Here is a 12,216-nt window from a genome sequence, read left to right on the forward strand (position 1 = left end):
CCCTCTCACTATACTCCTTGCCCATCCTCTGGGCTTCCCCCTCCCCCTTTCTTTCTCCCTAGGCCTCCCATCCCATGATCCTCTCCCTTCCCCAGCCTCGTATCCCTTTTACCAATCAACTTTCCAGCTCTCAGCTCCATCCCTCCCCCCTCCTGTCTTCTCCTATCATTTTGGATCTCCCCCTCCCCCTCCCACTTTCAAATCTCTTACTATCTCTTCTTTCAGTTAGTCCTGATGAAGGGTCTCAGCCCGAAACATCGACTGTACCTTTTCCTAGAGATGCTGCCTGGCCTGCTGCATTCACCAGCATTTTTTGTGTGCATTGTTTAAAGATGGAATAGATTGGGTTTGCATTCTTTGGAACAGAGATGGCTGACAAGGGACTGGATGGATGTATACAAAATTGTAAGGGATGGAGATAAGATAGTGAGAAGCCTCTTAATATTTTGTTGGTGTCTATGAGCAAATTGTATAGCTTTAAGGAGTTGGAGATTACAAGGGGATTTGAGGTAGAATTTAACCCAGATAGTTGAAATGTGTGTGTGTCAATGTAAGTATTTAGATGCTTGGGAATAGTATAGCTGGGGTACTCGATGACCTGCATGAACATGGTTGGCTGAAGGGTCTGTTTCTGTGCTGTTTCATTCTATAACTTTAATTTGTGGTTCAATGTCAAATCTCTTTTGCCCAGGATCACAAGAAATATCTTAGCATATAAGGGTGCCATTTAAATATCTGTCTGCTTACTTCCGCATTATGCAATGCTACAAACTACTTCATTTTTTAAAAAAAATTGTTGCTTTTCACGAGAGGCAAACAACACGTAACCTAATCAGGTAGAGTCGGAATCCTAATTAAGGCATGCGCAGTCTTGAGCCACGAAAGGGCAGGTCTGCTCCTGGGACGCATGCGCATTAACGGTCCGTGCAGGGCTGGTCCTCCGCTGCGACGCCTGCGCATAGGTACCGCTGTCTGTGAGTTTCGTGCTGACGCATCCAGAGTGCGGCCGGCGAGTGAGCGAGCGGTGATTGGCGGGTTCCGGTTCGACGAAGCATCGCCGCCGACTGGCTCTTCATCGTTGCCGCCGCTGCCGCTGCCGCCGCCTGAGTGCGGAGTTCAAGTGAGCAGCATACCGAAAGGGGGCGGGCCGACATCACAGCGCTCGGCGGGGGCAAGTGGTAAAATGGTCTAAATAACGGCGGGTGTGAAATATAAAAAATCCTTTGCCTCCATGCAAATAATTCCCGGGGCTCGGCCTGGGCTTCGAGGGAGCAGCAACATCCCGAGACAAGGAGCCTTGGACTGTGGATTATCAGGGTTTTAAGCCAGTGAGAAAGAGAAGGTGGGGTCGTGAGAAGGATAGCGGAGCCCATCAGCCTGCTCTGCTCGGCTGTTTCAGTATAAATTGGCTTCATCGGCGACGGCTGCAATTTTTCATTGTGTCTTATGTGTTGAATCCTTTTGCCGATCTACACGGGGACAGTTTTATTAATTTCTCCGATTGGAGAGTTTTTAACTTTGCATTTTCATTCTTAAATTTTCTGATTTTTAATTATCGACCATGGCCGACGACGACGTCCTGTTTGAAGATGTGTATGAGCTGTGTGAAGTGATTGGCAAGTAAGTGTCTTTTAAATGTATTAAAGTAGAAATAAAACTGCACTTAGAAAATGATGTCTTTGATAATGGATTTCATTCGTGGATTTACAAGGGAGGCCTCCGTCTTTTTCCGATGGATTACTGGGCAAAACCGATTTGTTTTTTTTACATGTCCACTTTGAATTTAATTTCAACAAAATATATAAGCTTTGGATCTAGAAGCAAATCATATTTATTTAAAAACAATTTTTAATGTGGTGGACCTGTCGATGTAGATGTTTATGTTTACTTTTTCAAAAACTGAAATTAAGAATGAATTTGGAAACGCTGCAATGACTGGATATTATCTTTTGTATCTGAATGATGTGCTTTCTTGTGGAGCGGTGCAGCAAATTAATTTTCCCATATAATAAGAATAACAGGTTCTTTCTCGGAAAAGATAAAAATTTCTACTGTTAGCTCCTGCTTTGATATGCGACATTATAATGTGAGTGAAAAAGCGTATTGTTTTGATAGCTTTTAATGGACCATACCATTCCTCTGAACCGAATTTAAGAATACTCTTCTTTGCCAGGACAGAAAAATTACACTAATGAAGTCGTTGTCCTAATGCAATTCGTTTATATTATATAACGATGACTATAATACCTCAGCAAACTTTTGTTTCAAATTTTTATTAAACTTATAATGCCATTCGGGATGGATCGAACTGCTTTTTTTTAAATTCTCGATCATGGAGTTTGTGCATTTACGACCGTAAATACACATTTTGAATCTCATTTACGTTTTAATTTAGAGCTTTCTGGAGAAATATTTACTTTTAATTATGACCCATATGCTGCAATTGCTTTCTGTTTTCATTGGCTGATAGAACACGTTTGCAGCGTTGGATGATATGCTTTTTCAGTCATTGAAAGTAAAGTTTATCATGTCTTGAAATATGTATTTTAGGTGGTTTTATTTGATTTGTTTAGGTCTTTACTTTCTTGAAAATAACCTGTGAAGATTGCTGATCCAAGCAATTTATAATGAAAGCTCCGAAACAGTGATCAATGATCAAAATACTATTAAAAGTTTTCAAAATACCTGTTGGGTATACTTTTTAAAATTTTGCTGTTCAAAGTATACAAATACTTTGTATTTGAAACGTATGTAATAGATTCAGTTGACATAATATTGAGTAGTTCTTGTACATAATTTCAATAGGCAATCTCTCTCTCTCCACATTTCTCTTTGAAATATGTGCCAATAGACCATTGATTTGTTTTTAGTTCCAGGTGTGACTTCCTTCTGTATGGTTGAGAGGGTACCATTATAAAGATGTACATGTTTTTGTTATAGCCATGCCTTGACAAGTAATAATGATAGCTGGAATATTTTTGTGTTCCTGTGAAATGATAAAAAGACTTGCATTGAAATAGTATTTTAAAATTTTATATAATCGAAATTGAACAATAAATACTATTGCACTCACTGTTGTAATGTCCACATTCAAATGCACTTTCCTTTATATACACAATTAAACTTCTTTTCCATCAAATTTCTTTTGATTGTACAATAGAATCAAGGCATGATTACAGCACCATGAGCCCACTTAGCTCATCATGTAGCAATCACAGTTACTACTAAGTGTTTGCTTTATAATTTTTGCCCTGTCAATTGTGATATAAATTTGGACAAAATGAATATGTATGAATCTGTGTTGTAGTCTTTTGACAGATGCAAGTATGATGTTTGCAAGATTTACAATTCTACTGACTTCTCTAACTTTGTTTTAATCTTGAAGCAAACTCTGCAATAAATGACAGTATCCTGAATTTCCTTCCTCTCCATCACTGGTAACCACATTTTGAGCAGTTTTGATGTTCCCTCTGTGAATCCCTTTTGCATCTCCAACGCATTTTCTCTGATCTTTGTGAACTCCTTAACCTACCTGTTTGAACACAATTTATTGTGTATCCTAATATTTCCATTTTTTTGCCCAATATCTGGTTATTTCTAAAGACTTCTGTGAGGAATTTTACTGCATAAGAGCTGTTTTAAAAAAAAATTGTATTAAAATCTCTGTCTTAAGCCTTTGAAGTAAGCTTGAGGATTTTTAGTTGTTTTTTCCATGAAGGAAAAAAGATGGTCAGTTTAATACTGGACTGTGTTTATAGAGTTACAGGTGCAGTCATTCAAGACAAAGTTGAATCTTGTGGAAAAGTGATAGGATTGCAGAGACAGATGGCATGAAGAGTTGAATAAGTTTATCAAAATGTTTCTTTTGTCAACCAGAATAATTACAAATCTTTGTGCACTTCTTAACCTACCTCCTGTAGGAGACAAATTGTCAAATGACGTCTTTTATAAACCTACCAATTCCCACAGTTATTTTGACTATATCTCTTATCACCCTCTTCTCCCTTTTCTCAGTTCCTTTGCTTCCACCACATCTGTTCCTAGAAATTCAGGCTTCCTTTCCAGAAAATTCAGAAATGTTCTCCTTCAAAGATCGTGATTTCTATTCTTCCACTCTTGATGCTGCCCTCACCCATGTCTCCTCCATTTCCCAAACACCTGCATTCACCCCATCTTCCTGCTGCTTTTACAATGACAGTTCCTCTTGTCCAACACCATGAGCCTCTGCGTCCAACGCATCATCCTCCGCAGTTTCCGCCATCTCCAGAGGGATCCTACCACGAAACATATTTTTACCTCCCATCTCCCTCTGCTTTTCATAGGAGTCGCTTCCTCTGCAATTGCTTTGTCTATTCGTTCCTCCCTACGAATCCCCCCCCCCCCCCAGCTCATCCTTGTAAGCAGCTTAATCTGCCCACCTGGCTACACCTGCCCATTCACCTCCTCCCTCACCTCCATTCAGTGTCCCAAGCAATCCTTTCAGGTGAGGCAGCACTTTACATGTGAATCTGCTAGGATCATCATCTGTTATCGATGCAGCCTCCTACATTGGTGAGACCCATCATCAACTGGGGAACTTGTTAAATGAGTACCTGCACTTCATCTGCCAAAGTGGAACTTCTCTGTGGCCAAGCATTCTAATTCTGATTCCCATTTTGATGTGTCAGTCCAAGACCTTTTCTCATGCCAAGATGAGGCCACCCTTGGGGTGGAGGAGAAAACACCTGATATTCCAATCTGGGTACCCTCCAAGCTGATCGGTTTCTCCTGATATAAAAATCTTATTTCCCTCTCCCCTCCTCTTCTATTCACCACTTTGGCCTTTTTACCTCTTCTCACCTACCTATTACTTCCCCAGGGTCCTCTCCTCTTTCCCTTTCACCTATGGTCCACTCTCCTCACCTATCAGATTCCTCCTTCTCCAGCCCTTTACCTTTTCCTTCCACCCACCTGGCTTCACCTATCACCTAGCCAGCCACCTTCCCTTTCTCTCCCCCACCCTTTTATTCTGGCTTCTACCCCCTTCCTTTTCAGTCCTGAAGAAGGGCCTCAGCACGAAATGTTGACACTTTATTCATTTCCACAGATGCTGTCTGACCTGAGTTCCTCCAGCATTTTGTTATGTATATCTTTGGATTTCCAGCATCTGCAAGCTTTCTCATGTTTATAACTATTGATTTGATTTTTAACATGCATTTCATTGTAATGAGATTAAATCTTTGTTCATTTGCAACTCAATTTTTTTCATTGCACCCTTAAAGTGTTTAAAATTTTGTTGACATTACATCTTATCAGATTGGCTTGACACGTGCAACAAGGAGTGATGCTAAGCTTCAGGTGCTCCTTCAGTAATGTGATCGTAAATGGTATGCAGTGAAACAGTTATTTCTCTGTAATGTCACCAGCATTGCACTTTAAAATACAGTCAGCTCTTAAACACAAAATATTCTGCAGATGCTGGGGTCACAGCAACACTCACAACAAGCTAGAGGAACTCAGCAGGTCGGGCAGCATCTGTGGAAACGATCAGTCAACGTTTCGGGCTGAGACCCTTCGTCAGGACTGTCGGGGGAAGGGGCAGAGGCCCTATAAAGAAGGTGGGGGGAGGGTGGGAAGGAGAAGACTAGTAGGTTCCAGGTGAAAAACCAGTAAGAGGAAAGATAAAGGGGTGGGGGAGGGGATAGGCAGGAAAGGTGAAGAAAGAATAGGGGAAAACAGGGTAGTAGAAGGAGGCGGAACCATGAGGGAGGTGATAGGCAGCTGGGGGAGGGGGCAGAGTGACATAGGGACAGGGGAAGGGAGGGTGAGAGAATTACCAGAAGTTGGAGAATTCTATGTTCATACCAGGGGGCTGGAAACTACCTGAACGGTATATGAGGTGTTGCTCCTCCAACCTGAGTTTAGCCTCATCATGGCAGTAGAGGAGGCCATGTATGGACAGATCCGAATGGGAATGTGAAGCAGAGTTGAAGTGGGTGGCAACCGGGAGATCTTGTCTGTTGTGGTGGACAGAGCGGAGGTGCTCGACGAAGCGGTTCACCATTGGCCGCATTGGGAGCACCGGATGCAATCGATGACGCCAGCAGACTCACAAGTGAAGTGTTGCCTCACCTGGAAGGACTTTGGGGCCCTGAATGGTGGCAAGAGAGGAGGTATAGGGACAGGTTTAGCAGTTGCGCTTACAGCCGGGTGGAGATCCGTGGGGAGGGACGTGTGGACCAGGGAGTCGCGGAGGGAATGATCCCTGCGGAAAGCGGGGAGGGGTGGAGAGGGAAGATGTGCTTAGTGGTGGGGTCCTGTTGAAAGAGACGGAAGTTGCAGAGGATAATGTGCTGGATCCGGAGGCTGGTGGGGTGGTAGGTGAGGACAAGGGAAACTCTGACCCTATTGTGGTTGCGGGAGGATGGGGCGAGGGCCGAAGTGCGGGAAATGGAGGAGATGCGGGTGAGGGCATCATTGATAAGGGCAGAAGGGAAACCACGATCCTTAAAGAAAGAGGACATTTGAGATGTCCTAGAACAGAAAGCCTCATCCTGGGAGCAGTTGCGGCAGAGACGAGCAACTGGGAATAGGGAATGGCATTTTTGCATGTGGCGAGGTGGGAAGAGGTATAGTTGAGGTAGTTATGAGAGTCAGTGGGCTTATAGAAGGTGTCAGTGGACACTGTCTCCAGAGATAGAGACCGAGAGATTGAGAAAGGGGAGAGAAGTGTCTGAGATAGACCAAGTGAATTTGAGGGCTGGGTGAAAGTTTGAAGTAAAGTCGATGAAATTGACGAGCTCAGCATGGGTGCAGGAAGTAGTATCAATGTAGTCGTCGATGTAGCGAAGGAAAAGTTGGGGAGCAGTACCAGTATAGGTTTGGAGCACAGACTGTTCCATATAACCAACGAAGAGGCAGGCATAGCTGCGGCCCATGCGAGTGCCCATAGCTACACCCTTGGTCTGAAGAAAGTTTGAAGAGCCAAAAGAGAAGTTATTAAGTGTGAGTACCAGTTCTGCCAACCAGAGGAGGGTAGTGGTGGTGGGGAACTGGTGTGGTCTATTGACCAGAAAGTAGTGGAGGGCTTTGAGACCTTTTTGATGGGGAATAGAGGTGTATAAGGATTGGACATCCAGAGTGAAAATGAAGTGGTCGGGACTGGAGAACTGTAAGTTATTGAAGAGGTGGAGGGTGTGGGATGTATCCCGGATGTAGGTGGGGATGGACTGAACTATGGGTGACAAAATGGAGTCCAGGTAGGCAGATACAAGTTCGGTGGGGCAGAATCAGGCAGAAACTATGGGTGTACCGGGACAGTCAGTCTTGTGGTTCTTGGGGAAGAGGTAAAACCGAGCAGTACGGTGTGTGGGAATTATGAGTTTTGTGGCTGAGGATGGAAGGTCTTCGGAGTTGATAAGGGCAGTGATGGTACGGGAGATAACAGTCAAATCTTTCTGTTTTTAATTCTGGAAAGTGAACAATACTTTTATCTTTAAAGGTTTGGTTGCAATGCTGACAGAACTCTGAAAATTTCAATTGACACTTGGTATGCTGAAATGGAAGAAGTCAACTTCAGTATGTGGGCCAAGAAGTTTAGAGTAAACTTCGGAAAGTAGGCTCAGGTGACTGAAGGCCTGTCTGGTAATCCTAAAATAAAAGTAAGAGAAATATAGCAGAAAGTGGAGACAAATTGATCTCATTAGAGGAAGTGAAAAGAAAATCCATATATGGAGCTGGTCAAGCATTGCCTAGATTGACTAGGATAGTAGATGGAGGAGAACGATGGTATAGTCAGTGTGACAAAAACTGGAGAGATTTGAGATGGGCTATAAGAATAATGTGCTGCACTTGAGGTGATAATTTATGGCCTCTGGAGCTACTTCAGTTCTTTGGCACAAAATTGCAGGGGCTTATACGTGAGGTAAGATGGCAAGAATCTGGAAGACAACAGGAGCCTTCAAGAAGAAATGGAAAATTGTTTGTAATGGTAGTTTCAAAATCAGAAAAATCAGTAGATGTCTTGGACGTGAATCATAAGGAACTGGGATATCATTGAAGAAGATAAAAGTTGTACAATTTTTTACCTTGTAACATGTAAAAGTATAAATTGGATTGCTAGGTTAAATATCAATATTGAACTGCAATTTATTGGAAGTGGGCAAGATGGAAGTGGGCATGGTCTTGCAGTTCGAGTATTTGAGTAGACATTGACTTTAGTGGTTAATGGTTTGGTGATGGAGTGTTGGATGCATTCAAACCTGTAATCCCTGAATTTGAGAAATGAAGACTAGTCACTGGTAGGAAAATGACCACTAAGTTTAAGGGAAAAAATTTTTTTTTAAATGATCAAAGGCAGAATTGCTTGGCCAAGTGGTCTCCTGTGCATGTGTCAAGGCAGATAAATGTCTATTATAATTCAAAGGCTATATATTGGGAGTTTTAAATAACTGCTGTATTGACTTGAGACACAAGTAGTTTGAAAATAGATGTGGATGATGGAAATTGTTTAATATGGTTGAGACCATAAATGTGGAAATAAGTTTTCAGGGGTGGAGTTGAGCTTGTTTGGGGAGGAGATGGAGAGTAGATGGATGGAAGTGAAATAAGAGGGCAAGGAGAGTTATGTTCACATTTGAAAAAATATTAGATGAGGAATAATGTATTGATTGATGGATATTTTCTTATAATAAGGGTTGAGTGAGAAAGAATGAATAGTTTGAACGTGAGGCTTGAAGGTGGAACAAATGTTCAGAGAAGTTACCACCAGAGGATCAGGAAAGAGTTGTGTTTTCACCTTAAAGTTACCCATGTACAACAAATATTTCAGGAGATATGTTACCTAATTAGAAAGTTGCAAATATTTTTGCATCAAATGATTCTACACTGGGTCTGCTCATGAGTGATGGGACCTCCAAAGTACCACATGATGATTAACATAAAGCCCTGATTTGGCAAATGAGGAATTCGTGGATGGTGGACCGTGAGCTGTCTTCTGGTTAGCTTCGTTTCTATTATGTAGTGTTTGGTATGAGTCAATCCTTGCTGATGGTGTGGTGGTATCTGCACCGGACTTCAAGGCGGGTGGTCCTGGGGGTTCGAATCTGGCTGGCTTCTTGCACACTTTCCATTCATGCTGGGTTGAGCATTATGCTCGCAACTCAGCCCTGTTTTTTTTTACAAAAAGAAGACAAATGCTAAAGAAATGATAAGGTTGCTGCCCGAAGCGCCACAAAGTGCAGAGAGGAATGCTATTACGTATTTTCAGTGGTGACTGGATTATGTAGAAAAACAGATTCTATCAATGAAGCTAATAACTGGGAATGCTGAACAGTTCATGACAGCATTTAATTTTAAGTAAAATCTATAATGATAGATTTTAACTTTTAATTTATTATTGGTATTGTATTTGCATCTGTAAATTGTGGGTACAAATCTCATTAGAGATTTTGAATACAAATCTCAGTTGAGCAACTGTTGGAAAAGCAATGCAATACCAACAACAAATTTAAAATTGTGGTCTATAATGGATTCAGGTGGATCTAAAAGATCTATGACACAATTTTGAAGTAGAAAAAGTGGAAAATGGCAAATTATTTTTTGGTCAAGATATATTTATTTAACAACAGGTATATCTGAGCACTGAGTAGTATCTTTCAGCCATCATTACAGATTTTTCCATGACTTTCAGAGTGTCCTATACCACATTCATATTGGAAGGACGTGGTATTGTGGTCTAGAGCAAATAACCAGATATAGTAAAACATCCTTGCACTAGTGCTAACATATCCTTTCCTAAAGAATAATGACCTGAAAGTACACTGTACTCTAATCTAAATAACATTTACCTAATTCTGTTTGCTCTTGTATTCTTTGTGTTGACCATCAAGGGTAAATGTCATGGATATCACCTTGACTATATAATTTACTTGCTCGTCAGTGGATTTCCACACCAATGTTTGTCAGTTCCTCTACATTTATGAGTTATTCCCTTGTTTCCCTCCACAACTGCATTATCTTGCTTCTCTGGATTGAATGTCATTTGTCTTGTTTTGCCCATCTAAACACTCCTGTGTTATCTTTCTGCAACCTAAAGCTTCCTTCCTATCAACTGCAGTAGCAATTTAGTATCATTAATACATATCTTAATCATAGCTGATATATCAAATTATTTAGGAAAGCATGGGCAATTTTGTCCCTTGAGATTGCTCCACCTTACAGTAATGTTCTGATTGACCTTAGCTCAGTTTATTTCATTTACCCATAACCATTCCCAATTGATCCCAAATCTATCTGTGTTAGCCTTGAATTATTTAATTTTTGGGGATAATGAATTCAAAACTTTAAAGACCCTCTGTTTCTATCTTAATCAGCTAACCTCTTATTTTGTGTTTATGTTCACTTGTTTAAGCTTACTCAGAGTTGTTGGTTTCAATAAAACCACTAGATCCATTTTCAAAATAACCTTCCTTCTAAACTACAGATTGCATAGTTCTCAGAGGTGTCTGACGACCTCCAAATCATACAAATTAACTCACTTTTCTGAACTTCCAATGTAAATATATATTTCAATAAACAAAAAATTCTTCAGATGCTGGAAATCCAGAGCAACGTGCAGAAAATGCTGGGGGAACTCAGCAGGACATGTGGCATCTATGGAAATGAATAAATACTTGACATTTTGGGCCGAGGCCACCTTCTGGACTGGGAAGGAAGGGGGAAGATGCCCAAATTTTTAAAAAATGTGGGGGAGCGGGAGGAGGATAGCTAAAAAGTGATAAGTGAAGTTGGGTGAGTAGGAAAGGTAAATGGATAGAGAGGAAGGATAGAGGAGAGTAAACCATGTGAGAAAGTGAAGGACGTGCACCAGGAAGGTGATAGGTGAGAAGCGTAAGAGGTCAGAGTGGGTAATAGAAGAAGAGGGAAGTAAAGCCAAATGCAAAGTGGAAGAACAGAGCCTCATTCTGCTTGGCCGGCCGACAGCTTAATGCTCTGTGCATTTAGTTTTCTAATTATAGCTAACCAACACCCCCTATGTTCCTTCCCGTCTCCTACCAGTCTACCCATTGCTTTTCCCCTTTTGTTCTCCTTTTCCTTTCCTTAATCTGCCCCTCCCAGGTACCTACTCATTACCCTTTCCCACCTGATTCCGGCTGCCTGTCAGCCACATAACTCTCCACCTGATGTTGTTCTTCTGTGCTTCAACTTCCCATGCCCTGTTTGTCCCATCTGCCTGCTGACTTTCCAAGTTCACGTTTATTGTCATTCAGCCATATACATGTACACCACCAAACGAAACAACGTTCGTGCAAACCAAGGTGCACAACACAGTAATATTACCACAAATAAGTAAACCAATAATAAAATATTCCAGAAGATTGACATTGAGCATAAGTTGCATTTATGACACAAGTTATAAAGTAAGCAGCATAATGTTACTGGCATTTCATACATGCTGAGACCTGGGCTCACCACCATTTATTTTCACTTACCAGCCTTTGTCTCACCTCTCCATTACATTTCTGGCTTCCCACATTCTCAGCCACGATGCAGAGTCTCAAATCAAAACATTGACCATCCCTTTGCCTTTGTATCCACAGATGAGCAGCATCTCAAGATTGAAGGAGAATGTACCTTGAACTGTGAGATGCTGATCAACTCGTTGAGTTCATCTGCTACTTTTCCCTTTAGATTTCAGTGTCTGCAGTTGCTTGGATCTTTTGTTTCAAAAATATTTTATTTAGCATGTGGTAATGAGGAATTGAGGATATAAAAAATCATTTTGAACTATGTAACCTCTGGCTAAAAGAATAATGGGGACTGAACAGGAATTTTTGAACTGAACTGTCTTCAGCAGTTAGCAAAAAACCCGGCTTATACCAGTTCTCTCTTAATTTGCAAAGGGACATTGAGAATTTGAATGAATATCCATCCGTAATTAAGTCAGGGCCTAGCAAAGGGAATAACTGATAAGGAATGGACAGCACATCCATCTGTAATTAAACCTTGATTTAGTGGACTCTCTTATCTGTAACTAAATTTTGCACCAACAGACTTGGTGAATGTACATCTTGCAACAGTAATGTATGGGACTTACTATGTATAAATATACGGCTGTAACCTGACTAAGTGAGCTCACTTGTCGGATGGTGGCAGTAATTACGTGCATTCCCTTTGACAGCTGGGTCTCCAACTCCTGCAGGAGGATGCGCAATAAACTATTGTAACTATAAGAAG

The 12,216-nt window shown here is 41.3% G+C and overlaps 1 protein-coding gene across 4 annotated transcripts in view; it reads left to right on the forward strand.

The window, feature by feature from the left end:
- The first annotated feature begins 1,009 nt into the window (after positions 1-1,009).
- The window catches only part of caska (calcium/calmodulin-dependent serine protein kinase a), a 410,842-nt gene continuing 399,635 nt past the window's right edge, over positions 1,010-12,216 (forward strand). For all 4 annotated transcript variants that reach the window (XM_072260443.1, XM_072260444.1, XM_072260445.1 and 1 more), the window contains exon 1: positions 1,010-1,620. In XM_072260443.1, the coding sequence (XP_072116544.1) occupies positions 1,562-1,620 (59 nt within the window). In that variant the 5' untranslated portion in view covers positions 1,010-1,561. The remainder of the gene's footprint in view (positions 1,621-12,216) is intronic.

Source organism: Mobula birostris, chromosome 6, assembly GCF_030028105.1.
Source record: "Mobula birostris isolate sMobBir1 chromosome 6, sMobBir1.hap1, whole genome shotgun sequence".
Lineage (NCBI taxonomy): Eukaryota > Metazoa > Chordata > Chondrichthyes > Myliobatiformes > Myliobatidae > Mobula > Mobula birostris.